This window comes from Fundulus heteroclitus, chromosome 23 (genome assembly GCF_011125445.2).
Source record: "Fundulus heteroclitus isolate FHET01 chromosome 23, MU-UCD_Fhet_4.1, whole genome shotgun sequence".
Lineage (NCBI taxonomy): Eukaryota > Metazoa > Chordata > Actinopteri > Cyprinodontiformes > Fundulidae > Fundulus > Fundulus heteroclitus.
Window position 1 is genome coordinate 9,420,528 of NC_046383.1, and position 20,720 is coordinate 9,441,247.

General features: G+C 40.7%; 1 protein-coding gene across 2 annotated transcripts; it reads right to left on the reverse strand.

Moving 5' to 3' along the window:
* Positions 1-11: 11 nt before the first annotated feature.
* On the reverse strand, positions 12-20,390 carry LOC105925748 (probable carboxypeptidase X1). 2 transcript variants are annotated; one of them, XM_021316070.2, is made up of 15 exons: positions 19,983-20,390; positions 18,769-18,927; positions 14,633-14,742; positions 14,414-14,553; positions 13,597-13,681; positions 13,336-13,495; positions 12,118-12,209; positions 10,012-10,135; positions 7,889-8,085; positions 7,618-7,797; positions 5,114-5,311; positions 4,936-5,032; positions 3,414-3,553; positions 2,097-2,199; positions 12-577 (listed from the first exon to the last, which is right to left on the reverse strand). In XM_021316070.2, the coding sequence occupies exons 1-15, from the start codon at positions 20,347-20,349 to the stop codon at positions 273-275; spliced, it is 2,457 nt and encodes an 818-aa protein (XP_021171745.2). In that variant the 5' UTR covers positions 20,350-20,390; the 3' UTR covers positions 12-272. The 2 variants fall into 2 exon arrangements, with proteins under 2 accessions (XP_021171745.2, XP_021171746.2); XM_021316071.2 differs by lacking the exon at positions 18,769-18,927 and having other exon boundaries at positions 19,983-20,389.
* Positions 20,391-20,720: the final 330 nt, after the last annotated feature.

The window sequence follows — 20,720 nt, forward strand, 5'->3', positions numbered from 1 at the left end:
TTTTTTTTTTATTATTGTAAAGTAAAATTTCAGCTGTATAATAAAGATTCATTTAATGCATTCTGATATACTGGATCCCTTCATTTTTTATATATATATAAACACAAATATCAGTGATTTATCTCCATTCTTAAAGTTATATAGTGCTGCTCCACAGCACAGGTTTAAAAATGGTTCCTACCTGCTCTGTTCTGATAAATATCCATTGAAAAATACAAACTAGGCTAAATCCAGTGAGTTTTGGTGTCTCTGACCCAAGCCCTGCTTTGTTCTCACACCCGTTTTGCCCGTTTGGCGGCGGCCGCACGCCGCTGGTTGATGGCCTTGGTGGTGACGCGGAGTTTCCTGGTGCGTAGCTGCCGCAGCCTCAGCTGCAGGTCTTTGGGAAGCTTCCCCACCTTTGCCAAAATGTCCTTTACTCTCCGCCTGGGTATCCTTGTGAGGTTGAAGTCGCAGATTGTGGGGAAGTGGTCGTACATGACGTCACACGTGCGGGATGAGGAGATGTAACCTTCGGCGCTGACCGTCACGCGGTACTCGCCTGGATTCAGCAGACGCCAGTAGTCGCCATCAGCCGCTGCAGCAGAGAAGACCGCATGTGAAGATTTTATCATCACTTCTATATGTGTGTATATATATATATATATATATATATATATATATATATATATATATATATATATATATATATATATATATATATATATATATATATATTCTCTGAAACGAACCCAGACGTTAAACACTCACATACCACATCCCTGCTGAAGATATCTTTAAAAGCTTTATATTTTATTGTGGTTGTATAGTTTCACCCTGGACAATGTAGAAAATCCATCTTTTTAAAAACCCATGACTGCCTGTTTCCCATAGGTGTTGAATTTGGCATCACTCAGCGCCCCATTTCTCTTGAACTACAGTTACGGCAAATATTTGTAGTCCAACCACCTAAAATGTAATTGCCCAGTTTCCTAAAGGGTTACCTGGACTTCAACTGGAACAAGTGCTTTGGTCAGATGGACCGAATTTGAGGTTTGGGTTTAGTATTAAACAAACGAGGACTACGTCGAAGAGCTGCCTATTCTGACTAAAGTACGGAGGAGGAGGAGGTGTGATGCTGTGGGCCCATTTCTCCTCCAAAGGCCTTAGGAACCTTGTTGAGTTGCGGGTCATAACAAACTTTAAAATATCAGGACGCCTTTAATAAAAGAAGAATTCCCAAGAATGTGCTCAAATGTCAAGCTTCGGGTCCTCAGGCCACCCTCAAGTCTGTTGCTTTGGTCAGAGAGATTCACACCAGTGGCCTGCTGGAGGTCACAATGTAGAGCTCTGTCAGTACTCTTCCCTGTTCCTCCTGGTAAAGAGAAGACACCAGACCTCCTAGAGGGACTTTCTGTCTCCTGGAATCTCCTCCATGCTATTGAGGCTGTGCTGCGAGAGCCGGGGAACCTGGCAATGGCCGTGTTGATTTGCCATCCTCTTGGAGTTGGACTGCCTGTGCTGCCTCTGTAGGGTCCAGGTATCGCCTCATGCTACCAGTAGAGATGCTGGCCGGAGGCAGAACCGCCGCAAAGCAGTCAAAAGAGATGAGGGGAAAAATGTCTCCACCTGCAGGACCATTCGTGTTTCTGACCCTTTAGTGCACCTGTCGTTGATTTCACTTCCAACAGAACAGCCGACGCTGAATGACAACCACCTCCGCTGAACTGAACTGACCAGATCCATACTCCAGAAGTTTAACTGGATGATATACTACGATTAAAACGTGTTTGTTTAGGGTTTTTTGTTTTGTTTTGAGCTATGTATTATTTAACACAGCAATGCCAACAAGGCTTTTTTAAAAATGTACTGATTTTCAAATGTACTGATTGTAAATCAACTCAAATTTCTTAATCAAAACTGTGTTTGCTGAACAAAACAGAGCATAACTGAGGACCCAGGTGTCTGAGTTTGGGCTAGATAGATCATGTGAAGAGGAAATGTCTCGTTGTAAGCTCCAACCTTGTGAAGCGTTCTAGGAGACACCTAAATGCTGACCTGCAGGCAGAAAGTACTGTAATAACTCTGGAAGACGCCGTTTAAAAAATAAACTGCACCTGATCTGATGTGATGATCGATGTCTTCAACTTTGATGATGGCGTCTGCTATGCCCGCTTCGGTGTCTTTGTCACGGATCACTCCCTTGATTCCACGATGGACCTGGACATTCATGATGAGATTTACAGTTTCCTGCACGCTAGAGTCCTGAAAACAACACACTGGGAGACGCCTTCTGTTTCAGAATGTAAAGTCGACGTATAAATTATGCTTTTTTTTCTCTGACATCTGCACTGCAAAAACAAGTGATATATTCTTAAAATGAGTGCATCTGTCCTTGATTTTGAGCAGGTAAATAAGATTATCTGCCAATGGAATAAGACTTTTGCACTAAAACAGGAAAAACTCATCGCCATCATCTTATTTCAAGTGCAGGATGTCTAATTATCTTATTTTAGGGGTCAAAATACTCATTCCATTGGCAGATAAAATTATTTACCTGCTCAAATCTAGGACAAAAACACACATTTTAAGAACATTTTACTTATTTTAGATCCGTTTTTACAGTGTGGTAGGTACTCTGACCATACTTGGTCAGAGGTACACACTCAAATCAAAGCATGCTGCCTTCAGTGTGGCTTAGAAGTAGAAAATCTTGGATTTTTGTCATGCAAAACAAATTCTCTGGTCACTGAAGAAATAAATGTGCTATGATATGGCCTTGGTTTATGTTTAAAACTACCACAACTATCAAATCTGACCTCCTGGCACCTTTTTATTCTGTTTGTATCTGTTTTGTAAATGCAGCTTTAAAACCTGACCAGATATAATTCCGTCAGAATCGATCATGATGATGAAAAAGCGCCGTTCTGTTTCCCATCAGCATGGCTTGAGCAGATTTGTAATATATGTAATCACAGACATTTGTTGTTCCCTTTAAAGGAAACATACCTTGTGTCTTCTTGAGATTTTGAGGTTTAGTCTAAATTTAAAACCAGGATTTCACTCCCAAAAGGGTCTTTGATGCAGTGATGAAGACCATGGAAAGTTTCTTCTTCATGACTGGTGTCTGTAGTTCTAGCAAATGTTCTCAACAGTCAGTTTTAGATAGTTTTTGTTTTTGTTTTTTCGGCATCCTATCTAATTTAAAACTCACATTCCTTTTGTAGATTCCAATAAATAAACTTTATGGCTCTGATTAGGCTCCATCTCCATAATTTTGGACCACGACTGATACAACCATGCACTAAAGCAACAAAACAGCCCATTGGACACTCAGCACTACGTTTATAGCAGCATAACTCCCCCTTTTTAAAAGTACAGTTTGTAGGATAGGAATCTGCTGGGAAAATTTGTGATATTTGTCGTTTTTTGACCTGCTCCATGTAGACCAGCAGAGACTCTCTGTTGTTCTCCCACTCGATGGGAAGTTCGCTGGCGTGAGGAAACTTGTCGCAGGACAACTCCACGGTCACCTCGAAGCAGTTGGTGTGCAGGTAGCTGAAATCATTCATACCTGCAGGAACAAACAAACATGACGCCTCAGCACATTTACTTTCTAATCAGAGTATTTTTCCCAGCGTATGTTGCTCTGTCAGTTCTCTGACAGTCTGAAGAACATCATCTCAAAGTGCCCAAACAAGTAATACGCCCATTCATTACAAATGAGTTTACCAGTGATTAGCTATAATGAGAAATAGTGATGAGCATTCCAGTAGTATTTAAAAAAAAAAGTTGAATCGCCTCATCTTCCTACTTTCTATTAGGCTGCTGTGCAAAACTGTCAAGTAAATAAAAGCAGCAAATGTTTCGTTCAGCCTTTGACATTAACCATCCAAATTCTGACTTTCCAAATCCTCCAGTTAAAATCTCAGCTTGAAAGTGGTGATGAAATCCATTTACTTCCTACGTCAGGCCCAGAGCTCTCATTCACAGCTCTAATATTATTTAAATCTTTTTACAGTGGAGGAGATTTTATTTATCGGACTTTTACCAGTTTTTTTTCTTTAAAACTCCTGTTCTGTTAACTCCCAGCAGAAGTTTAAACACCCTGCAAAGGTTTACCTCTACCAGAAGGCTGTGGTGTCTCAGATTAATAAAAACTTTTGTAGGAGCCAATTATTTTTTGTTATTAATTAAATTTGTATTTTTTTTGTGTGTATTATCTAGTTAAAGTTATTTATTTTACTTTATTGTTTGATATTTGTTTTGAGATTATGTGTTGGTTATTTAGTTTTCTTTGCTTCTGGTTAGTTATGAGCAATTTGGCTGGATTAAGTTTATAAATAGGCTGTCAGTAGTAGGACCAGCATGCATCTGGGTGGGCGTAGGTTTTTTTTTTTTATCAGCGCAAGAGAAGCAGGGAGGAAAATGTTTGTCAATTTCTGTTTGCTTGCTTGCAAAAGAGAAATAAACCACAAACTAAGCGACTTTACCTGGTAAATTAATTTATCTTTGCCTGTGTAAATTACTCGTCCGAAGTGCATCTGTGGCCCTTGTGGATTTTTGGAGATGTCAAAGCTGGGCCACAACAACCTTTAATGACTCAAGAGAAACTGATGTCCATCTCCGTGGGACACTGGGCCAGAGGCAGGGTGCACCCTGGGCTGGTTGCTAGTCTCTCACACTTTACTTTTTACTAACTTTCATTGTAATATTAAAAAAAACTGTTTAGAAATTAAATCAGATGTTTTGATTTAACAATCACTCAGTACTTAAGGAGCAGTTTTACCTAATCCTGTTTTACTCCCACTTTAGTCATTTTTGGATGACTACTTTTTTGTTCTGCTTGAGTAAAAATGCATAAAAGGTCCTGCATCTCCCACTCAAGTTTAATGTTTGGCTGCTCTCATTTTCATGGATTTCATCTTTGAAGCAAACTCAAACATGGGTTCTTACTTCCAGGCACGTTGTGCCAGTCGGCCCCGTTGATGATGTTGTTGTATCTGAGGAAGTCCTTGTTGTGGCACGGCCTCCGGTCTGGGTTGGACATCGCCTGGTAAGATCACATGAGGGAAATATTTACGTCGCTCCTTCGTTTTAGTTATCAACTTCAGCAGTGAGAAGTGAGAGGGACCTGGTTGGTGCTGGCGTACGCCGCAGCAAGCCAGCGGAAGAAGCTCTCATCGGGGGTGGGCGTGTGTTCGCGAGGTGCCCAGTCCCGGGTCATGTCAAACGGGTAAGTGACGACAAGCTCTCCTCCGTGGAGGTTTGCACCCAGAACGAACGGGATGTTCTGCATCCAGCTGATCACAGCTCGGGTCTCGGGTGCAACCTAATATTAAAGAGAAAGATTTGAGTCAAAAAGATTTTTCAGCAACTGCAGGCTGTCACCGTAGCCTAGGATTACACCTCTCAGTGTTATAAATCTGATAGGATTACATGTTTAGAAGTGGAAATAAGTAGCCATTTTAAAAACAGGAAGATTTTAATCTGACAATTCAAAGACAATTTGGCTAAAAACTAATATTTTATGTACATGTCCACATTTCAGATTTCAGGCCTTGATTAGTCAACACAGCAGATTTAAATTAAATTAAATTTAGTTTATATATATTGTGCCAATTAACAACACGTCATCTCAAGGCACTTTACAGAGTCAATTCAAACAAATTATCCAGACAGGTTGTTTAAAAAGTGGTTACAATGAATTTATCACTCAATTTATCAACCTACTGTTGGGAATCTTAGTTGTTTGAAGCTAGATAAGTGTTGTGAAATCAAGCTTCTTTCTTCTGGGCCTACTAGCTTCTGCACTAAAGACTTTAAGAAAATGATCCACGCCTTCATTACCACACGCTTAGACTACTGCAACTCATTATATAAAAACATGGACCAATCCTTTCTACGCCGTCTCCAAATGATTCAAAACGCTGCAGCTCGATTCTTAACCAGAACCCAGAAGTGTGAACATATAACCCCAGTATTGGCTTCTCTGCGTTGGCTGCCTGTATCTTATCGCATTGATTTTAAATTTTTTTTATTGTTTTTTAAAGTTTTAAGTGGCTTAGGCCCCGCTCAGCTCCGAGACCTTCTGCCTGACCGCTATATTTCCAGAACACTACGATCAAACAATGAACTAGTTCCCAGAACCAGATTTAAAAGCATTTGCCGTTACTGCACCTAATATATGGAACAGCTTACCCCTCAATATAAGATCTGCCCAAAGTTTGGAACATTTTAAATCACTCCTGAAAACTCATTTAGATTTCATTTCAATGAGGTCTGACTTTGTTAACTACCTGATCTATTTGTTCTTATTTACCGTTGTTTTATTCAAATGTGCTTAATTAAATGATGGTTTTATGAAAACAGTACAGCACTTTTGTGCTTTATAAATAAAACTGAGATTGACAAAACGATTTCTGTGTAAGGAAACTCAGCAGATTGCCTTGAGTCATTGACTTGCAGCATTCACTCCTCCTGGATGAGCATAGAGCCACAGTGGACAGTCGTCTGTATTGATGATGGCTTTGCAGCAATCCCTCATACTGCACTGCAAAAACGGATATAAAAATAAGTAACCGATCCGTTACTAATTCTTAAATATTAGTGTTTTTGTCCTAGATTTGAGCAGTTAAATAAGATCATTTGCCAGTGGAATGAGTATTATGACCCCTAAAATAAGATAATTAGACATCCTGCACTTGAAATAAGATGATGGAGATGAATTGTTCCTATCTTAAGTGAAACAAATCTTATTCCATTGGCAGATCATCTTATTAACCTGCTCAAATTAAGGACAAATACCTTAATTTTAAGAAAATTCTACTTATTTTAGTTCGGTTTTTGCAGTGTGAGCATGCATGAAGTGACAGTGGAGAGGAAAACTCCCCTTTAACATGGAGGAAAACCTCCAGCAGAACCAGAACCAGGCTCAGTGTGAAGGGCCATCTACCATGACAGAGGGTTTGAGAAGACAGAGCAGAGACACAGAAAAAAGAACATAGAACCACTGATCCAGGAGTACTTTCTATGAAAGATAACAAGTAAAAGGGCAATAGCAGTAATAGCTCCTTTTGTGGCATCATCTAGGACATTAACACAGAAGCAGATAAGCTCTGAACCAGTTTATAAGTCTGGAGGAGGAAAGCGAGCTCATATAGTTGGTCACAGAATAAGCTCAGCCAACAGTCTGGAAGAGAAACAGGTTTACACACTGAAAGACAGTGCCACGCTTATCATTTACAGTAGGAGAACATGAAGTTGTTGTCAGCAGTAGCTCAGCCGATGCTGAGCATCGTTACTTATTTACTCAATGTATCCATGTGGATTGATGTATTGTTACACTCCTGGTAGAATGAATAGAAAAAGCAGAGGGAAGCTGTTCTAACTATAAGCTTCATCAAAGTGAAAGTTTTATGCCTCGTCCTAAAAGCAGACACGGTTTCTGCCTCATGAACTAAACTGACTGAAGACATGCATTTCCTCAAAAGTTCATCAACGGTTTCTTTAGAAGGTTGTAAAGTGGTTCAGCACCAGCAGTCAGAAAATGATCCGATTAATCTTGCTCTAATTACATTTAACGTGATGTTGAATTTCATGTCATCCTTTGCAGGTTTGTTTGTCTGTACTCCTTACAAAAGCCTCCTCAGACGTGTACTGTTCTGGGATGGGGAAGTAGTGGTTGATGAGTTTGGACCGGTCTGTCTCCAGCTCGATGGCGGTCCACATCACTGAGTTGAGATCAGCAAAGTTGTGGTTCATGTCGATGCCTTCGTAGCTGTAGCGTCCTAGAGCCCAGCCTGCCAGCTCCGAGCCCTGTGGGTGTAAAAGAAAATGGGTCGGTTCTGCGATCACCGCTTTTTGAGCTCAGAACGGGATAATAGATCTTAACGGGGTTTTCTGGCACCTTCTGGAAGGCCATCTCGTATCCGTCGGGGTTCATGGAGGGCAGCAGGTGGATCCGAGTCTCTTTGACCAGGCGGACGATTCGCTGGTTTCCTCGTTTGTATTCTTGGCACATGTACTGCATAAGGTTGAGCAAAAGCTCTCGACCCAGCACCTCGTTCCCATGCATCCCCGCAACATACCGGAACTCTGGCTCTCCTGCAGGGAGCCCCAAAACACACATTTACTTTTTCTAAATCAGTTTTTTGGTGTCACGTCTGGCTATGTGGCAAAAAGAATTGTTGTCCTAATGCCAAAAAGGAGCCCAACAGATTTTACTTTCACGAGTGGAGCCTTACTGCTTTCGTCATAGTGCTCCGCTTGATTTATATGTGCTAGAAGCTTTATTAGAATTTATGCTTGGACTGTTTCATGTTAAATGGACACAAAAGTAGGAAGATAGAAGCGGAGAAAAAGGAGAGAAACAGATGAAACAAAATGCCAAAAGGGTGAAAGAGGAGAGAGAGAGCAATATAACATGTTACGTTATAAATCAGTTTAAAAACAATACATTTTCTAATATATTCCTTAAACTTAGAAGATTAACATCCTTTTTAAGGTTTTTAATAAAGGCGTATTGCATAAATAAATGTGATTTTCCTTTCTTGGCCATGCATGCATACAGCACACTACCAAGTATCTCATCAATCCCACACATCCTCCCTAAAACAAAACGCAGGCATCTCTACTCTAACACTGCTGGTTACTTACAGTCTCTGTTTAAAACTATTAGGTGTCCAATTAGGGCCGTTCAAGGTGCATACATGCAAAAAGAGCTTTCTGAGAGTAAAGCCACATCGAAGTTCTTTATGTTTTGTTTCAAGGACCTGGACCTATGAAGCATCTCCCTGCAGGTCAGACATGAAGTTACCAAGACATTCATAGTAGGGCTAGGTTATACAACAGCATCCCAAGCTTTGAACATCTCACAGAGCTCGGTTCTGTCTTCTGAAAATGGGAAAAGCACTGCAAAAAGGGAACTAAAAATAAGTAAAAAAATTCTTGAAGTTAGTGTATTTTTCCTTGATTTGAGCAGGTAGATAAGACTATTTGCCAACAGAATGAGATTTTTGCACTTAAAACAGGAACAATTCCTCTCTAAAATAACATAATTAGACATCCTGCACTTGAAATAAGACGATGAAGATGAATTGTTCCTATTTTAAGTGCAAAAATCTTCTTCCAAATGGTCTTATTTACCTGTTCTAATCAAGGAAAATTACAATGATTTCAAGAAAATTTCACTTACTTTTAGTTCTGTCTTTGCGGTGAGCGTGGCAAAACTCAGCACAAAGAGCAGAACTCACGCAAAGCAACGTTTTTGCAGAAGGCATTCAGAGGACCATTTTAAAACAAGCAAAGTGTTTTAAAATGTGTTTTAGAGTAAATAAGGACTAGTGCTATTAGATCATTAATATGTCTCTACCATAAAAAGACTCAGATCTACTTCCAAATACTACAAATTACCTGCAGTCTTTACATTAGGTAATACCACTGTGTGGCATTTTATGTTTTTTAATAGATTTTTGTGATTGCCTTAAACAAGCTGAACAGCGGCTATTTTTTTTCCTTCTGTCCCTGTAAAAATGTGAAAACTCAAGATTGAGCTCAAAAATGTATGTATTTAGAGACCGAGTATTTAATCAGCCCCCCTCAGCTCGACTCTGATGCCTTCTCTGCCATGTTTTTTTTGGTGGGAAAATCTCCCCCCCTCCCCCTGCTGCCATGTGTGCCGAGCTAAACGGGCCAAGGAAAACATTTGTACATCTCAGAGCAAACTTTGAGGAACTCCAGTCCGAGCTGCTTGACTTTCTGTTAGTTAGGGTAGAAGTTCACTCCTGAACCTCCAGGCTGCTCTGTGATTATTTCTCCATGATTTATTTAATCGGATCAGAGAGGAGCTGCAGGGCTCTGAATTCTGGAAGGATGAGCACTGCAATATAGATGAAACCTTTTTTGACTTTCGCTGGCAAAATGTCAAGACAGGATGGATTTCTATTCTATTCTAGAGCATCTGGAGTATATTTTGGGGGGAAAAATCATTTGTTACATATTGCGCAGGTGATTTTGTCCCAGTGAACTTACCCAGTTCATGCTTTCCAGGATTGTCTGAGATCTCCATGACGTAGAGCTTCAGATCCTTGTAGCTCTTCCCGATGCTGTAGATGCGGGTGATGTCGGGGCACTCATCATGCACAGACTTCATCAACTGGAAAGGCAAAGAAATAATTGTAAATTTGACTGATATAAAGCCAAATGAGTTATGGATAATAGTTGTATCCTTCATTCACCACTTTTTATAGAAGGGATGTTGTATCCAGAACCCTCCAAAACCCCCAAAGGGAGGCATCCTGTTCTCTGCCTGAACCAATTCAACCTCTCAATGAAGGTTAGCAGCTGCTCCTCTCCACATTGCCCCTCAAATAAAAGAGCTTCTCACCTAACTTCTATATCTGAGCCCAGTCACTTTATCGTTGAGGCTCATTTCAGCTGCTTTTGTCTGTGCTCTCATTATTTAAGTCACAATTCATATATTGGGATTTTAGCTGAGCGCTGGAAAATCAAAATGAGACATCCACTTTTTAGCTCAGCTAACGGTGTTTTAAACCCCCAAAAAGGATTTAAACCACAATCAAATTCAATAAAGTTACCTTGTAAGTCAGAATCAATTCTTTTTCTATAAAACTTTATTTCTACTACTCATCAAATTTCTTACTGGCTGAGAGAAAGAGAAAATTTAAATACACTACCAACAAAAAGGGCAGCGAATCAGGATGAAACATCTAGATTTAACATAGAAGTTGCAAAAAAGAAATAAAAAGTTTTCCAATGATCAGCTTCAAACATTATCCTAGAGACATTGTTTAACCAGACGAGTTAAAATGATGAATTAGCATAACTGGGATGTCGTATATAATGTGTTTGACAGGAAGTATGTCACTGGAATATCATGCTGTGGACAACATCTGCTTTATCTGCAAACCTTTCCCAGTACCAAGGTGCAAGGCGTTTTTTTTATTGTAAATGCCAGCGAAACCAGGAGGAATGTAAATTGTTTGAACATTGCATTTACATTTTGTTGCATTAAAGTTTACACTATTCCTTCTTAGTTCTCTTCTAAGAAACCTTCATAGATTTAATTTTTCAAAGGTCTTCTTCCTCTTCATTTGGCTTCTTCCCTCCGGGGTCGCAGCTGCGGATCACGTGCCTCCATCTCCATCCTTTGCCTCTTCAAATGTTACAACAACCACCTCCAGGTCCTGTTTCACCATGTTCATGACTTCTCTGAGATTTTCCTGCTCCTTACTTTCACCACTGTTTATAACGTCATCTGCCAACAACATGGATCATGGAGCCTCCTGTCTGACCTCACCTGTCCACCCATCCATCACCTCTGCAGACAAGAAAGGGCTCAGATCTGATCCTTGGTTTAACCCCACCGCTGCCTTGAACCCGTCGATAACTCTGACGGCACATCTCCCTGCTGTCTGGGTCTCGTCACACATCCTGTATCCTCATATCTTTCTGCCACATCATCAAGTACCGCAGTTCCTCTCCGGCCACCCGGTCAAACTTTTCTAGCTCCACTCAGACACAGCTCGGCCCTTCCTGACCTTCTCCGTGCTGCTCTGAAGGATCTCTAAAAAATAAAAATTGCATCCGTGGTGCCCTTTCCGAGTTTGAAAGCAAACTGAGCAGCAGGCTCACTGAGCTAAACCTCTCGTCTTAGCCTCGCTTCAGCCACTCTTTTCCAGAGCTTTATGGTGCGCCTCTTCATCCCTCTCCAGTTCCTGCAGCTCCGTTCATCCCGCTGTTCTCAAAAAGCAGCTCCACCCCCCTTCTCCTCCGAAAACATCTGACTCCTTCATGTTTTAAAGGTCTGATTTCTCTGCTTTTATATGACAGAGACCCAAAAGAAATTCAACAGAAAACGGTACACCAAGCAATAAAACAACTTTCACTTAACATGAACAAAACGCTGCAGAGTAACAGATTCTGGACGACGTCTGCAAACAGCCAGCGAAGTGAAGATGATGAAAAAGTGAAAAAAAAACTCGCTCTCTGGTCAGTTTTAGACACTCACATGAGCTTTCTAACGATAAGAACATGAGCGAACACCACAGTGAAGTTGACTGAATAAAACTTTTACTCTATTCCTAATTACTGGATAGTTTTCTGTGATTGGTCGACCTTTCTCATCTCCTTATAGTTGTGGTGCCTGAAGTTCAGTTTGTCCTTTGACTCTGTTGGCTCTGTCTGCCATGCATAGACATTACTGGGATCTGTGGAATGGGAAAGAAGATGGTTACTTTGCTTTTCAACCCTTTTTTTAAAAGCTTTAATATGATAGATCACTTGATAGGAACTGGAAGTTATGTCTTGTGTGCATATGTCCCCTTTACTCCAATAACACCTAAAAAATCCAACACAACCAATTGGTCATTGCTCAGGTTAGTAATCATCCCTCCATTATATATACCTGCTTATCTGTGCAGGCTCACGGGTTAGTAAACATTTTACTTGGTTAAATAAGGTTTAGAAAAGGTCTTTCAATTAGTAAACAAAGTCTGAATTTGTGTAATTTAATCTCAGTTTAAATTCAGTTATTCTATGAAGGCCTCATAGGTTCTGGAGAAGAATAGAAAAAAAGGGTTCGTTTATAAGCAATATGCCAAAATCTCAGAGTTATGCCGAATTCATTACCTGAAAATGGAAACTGCAAACCAACAACAGCAGAAACTGACAGGCTAGGCAAGGGGAGTGTTAATCAAAGAGGCACAATCCATGTGGGAAATAGTCTTCTAGCACCAAAACTGAACTTTTTGGCATAGAGCAAAACATTTTGTGTGGTGAAAAAAAACAAAGCACATCTCCCTGAACACAGCATTCCTACTGTGCAACATGGGGGTAGACATGTCTTGCTGTGGGGATGCTTTTCTTCAGCGGGGGAAAGGAAAGCTGGTCTGAGTTGATGATGGAAAGATGGATAGAGCTAAGCAGTTGAAAATCCTGGAGGAAAACCTGTAAGAGGCTGGATAGGCTAGAACGGCCTCCATGTAAACCTAATCAAGAGTATATTTGGTACGATTTGAAAATGGGTGTAAACAGGTGCCCTCCATCTGATATGACAGACTAAAAGAGCTTTATGTGCAGGGAAAGTTGTTCTGCATACAAATGCCCACTTGTCAAATTTGTATTTGTTTAAAAACCATGATTCGCTTTCCTCCCACTTCCTCTTCTGCCCTCACTAAATGTGTGAAAAATACCCTGAAGTTTGAGGCGCTGAGGTGACAAAATGTGAAAAGGTCAATACTTTTGAATACAAAATAATTTTACGTAACCACAACCAAACACAGAGAGAGTTCATTCAGGTAAACTTAGTTTTTCAGCCGTTTCTTTTCTTTGTACCTGGAAGTGCGCATCCCAACACCTCAGCCCTGAGGCAGACGTCTCCATCCGTCCCGTTCTGAAACCACGTCTGTGGGTTGATCCGAATGTAGCGTGCCACTGTGGGAGTGTCGAAAAGGGCGAGGACGGGAGTTTCTGTGTCTTGGTTTCCTTCAAATATCTGCAGCAGAAGGACGGTGCTGGGTGTTGGCTACTCTAAAACGTGGAAGATGGAAAAGCTTGTAAAAATAAATACATAAAAATCAGATGTTCACTACTCACAGCCTCTTTGCTCCCATTCATGCAAGGCTTCCAGAGCAGCGTGTCGTTACTGAACTGAACCTTGTACGTGTGCACCATATCCCAGCTGCATGCAAGTACAACAGATGGGAATAAAGAGAATCATTTCAAGTGTGGCAGGCACAGAAACGATGCAAGAACATTAAAATGCACATTTTTATATTTGGATGTTCCATCCATAAGTTTTCTGGGCTTCACAAAAACAAACCAAGACAGAGATACCGTTTACAAAAACTAAAATGCTTTGGTACTTTTAAGAGTTTTATAAGGAGGTAATATGTTGTGCTAATAAAGGATTCCTGGATCAGTGTGAGCTTCTGTGCTTTCTGTGTCTCTGCTCTGTCTCCTCTAAGCTCCAGTGGGTCGAGGCAGATGACCGTTCATACTGAGCCTGGTTCTGGTTCTGCTGGAGGTTTTCCTCCCTGTTAAAGGGGAGTTTTCCTCTCTACTGTCGCTTCATGCTTGCTCAGTATGAGGGATTGCTGCAAAGCCATCAACAATGCAGACGACTGTCCACTGTGGCTCTACGCTCTTTCAGGAGGAGTGATTGCTGCTTGGAGAGACTTGATGCAACCTGCTGGGTTTCCTTAGATGGGAAACTTTCTGACCAACCTGTCTGGAGGATTTGATTGATTTAGACTTTGTAAAATGCCTTGAGATGACGTGTTGTAAATTGGGGCTATATAAATAGAATAGAATTGAATATATTTCATATGTATTACATGAAGCTCACACCATTAAAAAAATCCTAACAGTAAAAACTCCCTGACCATCATCTATTTTTCACACCAGCACTGACCTCCAGATGGAGTTGCGTCCCTGAAGGATGACCCCGATAAACCGGGTCAGCCTTTGGGCATCAACTTCCAGCCACTGGTTCTTGTCTCTGTACCGAGCACACCAAGCCCCATCGTAGATATCTCCATCTTCTATCCCAGACTGGAACAAAAGAAGACCAATAAAAACGTAAAATGGGGTCGAATCTGTAGGTAGAAGAATGGAAAAGTGTGATATTTGCCTGGATGTTGAGCCGGCCACGGTGAGGTCCGAGGCCTCGCCGCTTGTAGGATGAAGCCCTCAGCTGAGTGTCTTTCACCCTCAGTGACTCCAGACCCAGAGGAGGACATTCTGACAGTCAACAGATCTTTATGCATCATTTCAATCCAATCTAACATCCATCTTCTTGACAGGACTTGAGAAAATATAGTGAGAGTGGTGGATGCAAAGGACTTTAACACTGATCTGATGTGTTTATAGGCCATCCAAAAGGGTTTGACAAGCTAATCTAATAAATTTAATAAGGAATGTGGTGTTCACCAAATCGGAATTAGCAACATTGATTTTCTTTAATACATTCTCTTTAAATTGGTTGGATGAATATTGTATATTGCATTAATATTGTATAAAATGTGTTTGCTTCTCAAACTTGCTGATTGTCTGTTAATACGCCTGCCTGTAGGATGCATCACCTTTTGGACCTCACTGCAAAACATCTAAATGAAAACTTTTATAATACTTTATATACACTGTATGACCCAGACACTGACACATCCATATAACATAGAACATATGAACAAAAACAGAAACAGTGAGAGCGTTTAGCTCTGAAAAGCATGCAAGATGCAAAAAAGGGACGGTAAGAAACCAGTCCTGACATTCAGAGGAAAGAGGCCGGCTCTGTTAGTAGTAGTGTGGTAAAAGCACAAGGCCTGCTGCTTTATTTACAGTTTTATGTGGTATAGTATGAGTAACATGACATAAATACTCTGATCTTATCAGGGAAATTCATCCTCACATAAACAGTCATTATTTAGTATTATTACAGAAGCAAACTTAGATTCACTGCTTCCATATCAATAAGTCTTAGCAGTAGCCTGGTCCTTCTAATCAGAAACATCAGATTGACAGATTATCTTCTGTCTGACCACTTCTATGGGCACCTCCAGAGAATTCAGGTTTCTTCTTCCATAAATGCCAAGGAGGAAAGAAAATGATCTATGATGTTCCGCTTCCACTGCCCATAAAGCTGTAAGGGGTTTAAAGCCACTTGAAATCCATTGATCTACAGCGAGGAAGATTATTGACCAACATTTAAGTCGGCTGCTAATCCTCCCATCAAATTCACCTGGAACCCAGAAAAAACCCTGATAAACAATCAAAATCTTCCACTCAGACTTCACTTTGTTTTTTTTTTTAATCCAGACAAGTAAAATGAAAAAAAAAAAAGGTTTACTGAGAGGACTTGTCAGTTTGCTCAAAGCTAAAAAACAAAACAAAAAAAGAAAACAGCAGATCGTTTCAGATTAGCAAATTGCACCTACAGAAAGAGCAGGACAGCTCGAACTTGTTCTTCTAGTGAGAAGAGAAGAAAATAAAGATGTTTTTATACTGTTTTTCTGTGTTTTTTTTGTAGCACTAGTGGCTCATTTTTACAAAGTAGGCTGACAGGAAAGGGGGTTTGAGAGGGGGGGGTGGCATGTGGCAAAGGACCTCAGCCCGGAATCGAACCCGGGTCAGCCGCGTCGAGGACTAAATCCTCTGTACATGTCGTGCTCACTACCCTGCGCCATCGCAGCACAGCCTGTAAAGTTTATAGGAAACCAAACAAACTATTACCTCAAAGTTCTCACTCATTGGTTGTAATACTGTGGGCTTGGTTTGCAGCCGCGGGATCATGGCACTTTACAACCATTAACCACCAAACAAAACATTGCTGTGAGACCGTTTTGCGGCAATCTGAGACCTGAAAATGGAGAACACTGAAATTAAATATAGAGCTGGACACACTCAAGACGTTTAGGTGCATCACAGCTACTTTTGGAGAGTGGTGGCCAAGTGGTTAGAGTGCTGCATGTTCCAGGATTCGAACCCTCAGACTGCCACTCTGGGTCCCCGAGCAAGCTTCCAGAATACAGTGACAGCCCAAATAAGTATATGAAATAAATACATTACAATGTCTAAAGTTATTAAAATATTTAAGAAACATATTGTGGCTATCTGTCCAGTTTATTTTATCGATCTTATTTTTCCATGTTGACCCAAAAGAGACAGAGCAATCAACGAAATAGCCACGTTTTTTTATGCCATCCAGCATCTTTTGCTGCTGCACTGAAGACTGAGACAGGCTTTTCATTGTTAGCAGCATTCAGCTCAGCTGGAAAGGTCCCCGTTAGGGAGATCCCCGAGCTGCTAAATAGTGTCAGGAACAGTGGAGATGACTGCTAAAACCCTGCCTCCGCTTTGCCCTGTAGTCCTGCGGGATCTCGTCGGCTTCTTGTGACTAAAAATGGCTGTTTGGTGCTGCTGACCTTTGGATTTCTGCCAAACCACAAATACCAGCTGGAACCACTGAAGCCGAGCCAGAGAAACCTGGCAGAGAACGGACATTTTCTCAGTCAATATACTTCAATGAAGCAGTTCACAACTCAGCTGATAAATACCACAAAATCCAAAATAAATAAGCAAAAAAAAACTGAGTTTATAGTAAAAGCTTTTGAATAGTAGTAAGCAAAGCAATTATTCCCCCTTTACCATTACCATAATGAGGTAATATGGAGGAGCGTAGAGCAAGACTATTTCCCAATCCCTAAACAACTGAAACTCATTTATTTTCTTGTCTTTCTCTCAGCGTAGTTTCACATTTTGTTTCCCTTTTATGCATTAACACAAACACAAGTGTGGGGGGGGAGTCAGATTCTGATTAGCCACAAAAGCTATCAAAAACAAAGCATTTCCAAAAATTTTAACATAATTATTGTGTGCTCTAATAAATTTGAGTCATAAAAAGCCCATAACACCGAAAACTGTAGAAATCGGACAAAAGGGGAACCAAAACGTTTTTAGACACGAACAGCATTTAACAAGTGATGCCTTTTTAGAAACAATCCGACACGTGAGACAGAGAAACATCGTCCAGCTGATCCGTCTACTTTGTGCCAAGTTTTCCTCTTTGAGAATCGGCTTTCAGGCTGATGTTTGTGCCAGAAAAAAGGCTCTTCAGACTGAAAACAGCAGGTTTCGCCAAAAAAGATCGCATCAAGAAGTTAAAGTATACAGTATGTCACACATCAGCTCTGTGGTGGGGATTAGGCTAAGGGCATATATCATCATGTTTTATGGCCATTTATGACACAAAAAGAGCCTTTTGAGTCACGCTCACTAAAATAAGAGGTGACAAACACATGGATGAACTTAGTAGAACAGATTCCTGGATCAATGTGAGCTTCTGTGCTTTCTGTGTCTCTGCTCTGTCTTCTCTAACCCCCAGTGGGTCGAGGCAGATGAGCGTTCACACTGAGCCTGGTTCTTGTTCTGCTGGAGGTTTTCTTCAGTGTTAAAGGGGAGTTTTCCTCTCCACTGTCGCTTCATGCATGCTCAGTATGAGGGATTGCTGCAAAGACATCAACAATGCAGACAACTGTCCACTGTGGCTCTACGCTCTTTCAGGAAGAGTGAATGCTGCTTGTCAAGAACTGATGCAACCTGCTGGGTTTCCTTAGAGAGGAAACTTTCTGACCAATTTGTATAATCTGATAGAATTTGACTTTGTAAAGTGCCTTGACATGACATGTTTCATGAATTTGCGCTATATAAATAAAATTGAATTGAATTAACGGCAAAATCTAGGAATCATTTACAGTAATCAGAAATTTGATTTCATGAAAAAATATTATTTATGAGAGAACGCCAAATGGCAGCGCGACTGCTTATTGGTGACAGAAAAAAAAGGAGCTGATTTTCTAAAGGGCTCTCCTCTGCCTTATTTTCTTTCGTGCTTTTTTTTATTTGAATGACAAATTATTTGAAATTGCAACATAAATATACAAAGATGCAAGCCCAAACACGGTGGAAAATAAAAAGTTGTGAAAATGATGATATATGCCCTTGAAGAAATTAGGGTTTTCAGAAAGAATTTCGCTAATAGGTCATCTGCTGCTTTCTTGTTTGGGTTTGCTGTTCATCTTGTGACCAGATCAGTTTGAATTTCAGCAGGTAAATAGTTTTATTCCATACAACAATTTAAGACTTGAGCTTAAATTGGCAGAAAGGTAAAACCCACTTGACAAACAAAAGCAGCGAGACTTATTTGCCACTGAATTTTGGTCCTTGTCTGATGGGCATACTGTATATTTCAGGGCTACTCTACATACGTACGTGGGGCAGTCTCTTTGGCAGCTGACTGGCGATGCGTGCCCTTTTTGATTTGCAGTTTTGGTGTTTTAGTAACCTTTGGCTTCTTGAGAATGACTTTTGACTTCTTCGGGGCATTTTTGAGCTTCTTTGCTACCTTAAGACTCCTTGTGGACCTCTTTGCTATAAAAATAAGGCAAAACATTTAACAAGACTTTCCTCAGTAAATTTGGTACAAATACCCTTTGAGAAATGATACGCATAAAGGTGGACATTTATTTACCATTATGAGTTTTTTTTTTTTTACATTGTTGTTAAAGTATATTTCACCGAGTTAATGCCGTATTCTATGCAACTTCTTTCTATTTACTATCTAAACAGCTTATTATTTTTCCTTCTGAAAATGTAACCATGTGCTTTGGTCAAATGAGACTAAGATAAAGTTTTTTTTTTAATAACAAACATGCCAAAAAAAAAGAAAAAAAAAGTACGGTGGAGGATCTGTGATGCTGCGGGCCCCTTTCTCTTACAAAGGTCCCTTAAAGATTGTTTGAATGGAAGGTATTAGGAAATACTGGGACATTTTGCATTGACATGCAGTTCCCTCCATCAGGAGACTGAAAATGGATCATCAGGACTTTTCAGCAGAGTTATCCAAGACATTCGGAAAAAAAAAAAAAAAAGATTAGGAAAAAAAAAGCGATAGACACAAAATCAGCCTTCTTTCTAGGCCATCTGAGACACTAAATAACTGGTAGAAAAAGTGTGATTTTCCCCCATTTACCCAGCCTGTCATTACAAAGGCCATCTGGGTTTCATCAGCAAAAAAAAACATGTAGCTGCAAAGTCTCGCTGCACAAACAGAGGAGCGGTGATCCTCCTACCCCCCAAAGCCTGGACACAGACTTCAGAAAGGCAGAAGACTTCCCTTTTTAGACTTTTTTTCAACACGGACAGCCACTCAAGGTTGAAGTTTTAGCAAACTCATGCATCTATTCCCCCAAAGCTCTACAGAGCAGAGTTTGTTGCATCCCAGCTTCAAATTAAAAGCATGTTAAACTAGAGCAATAACATTTGTCCCCTCAGCAGTAAATAACGCTGCTTCTAGGGGTGCATGTTTAATAGACATATTGTAAAGAGATAATAAACTAATAATAGTCATTAGCAGTCACACTTTGTGTTTGAATACTGATTCCAATGCACTGAGAAAAGTTTTAACAAAACTGATCAGACCTCACCTATTTCCAGAGGACCTTTATCATCTTTTTCCGTCTCAGGGACCTTTCTCGCAGGTTTGCGACCTCCCGTCCCCGTCAGGCGCTCTGTTGTGGTTTCAGCTGTTGACTTTCTGGAGCTGGTTGTGAATTCTGTGGAGGGAACCTCTGTGGCATTGGACGTCCTCGCAGAAAGAAAAAGGCTCTTTGTGGCAAAATCTGCACCAGAAGCCGCAGCAGGTTGGACCGTTGATGTGAAATCAGCCGGGCGGCCACAAACGAGGACAAAGAGGCCAGACGCTGAAAATAACAGAGTGATGGGAAGGAATCCTGCCATGGCACGCCTCTGCAGAGGAAAGCCTTCACGCACTGAGCAAAACCCAACACTCATTCAACCTTCCTGACCGGCAGCTCTGCGACTCCGTCAAGCTGCCACCAGCGGAAACCGCTTCCTTCTGCAGGCAAGCCAGAACAATCCCCAGGAGAGGTATAGTAGCCGTGAGCAGGGCCGGATTATCCATAAGGGCCAGTGGGCCAGTGCCCAGGGGCACCAACCATGGGGGGTGGGGTGGGCACCACATGACAAATGCTTTAAAAATATATGTTTCATAAATTGTTATATTATTTACTTGAAATTGTTGAAAGACCATGCATTATTCGTTTTGTGAACACTGATGTCACAATAATAATAAATGATAAATCAAGATTTTTTTTATTTCAACATTTTAAAATGAGATATTTGAATATTGCTCATATGCCTAC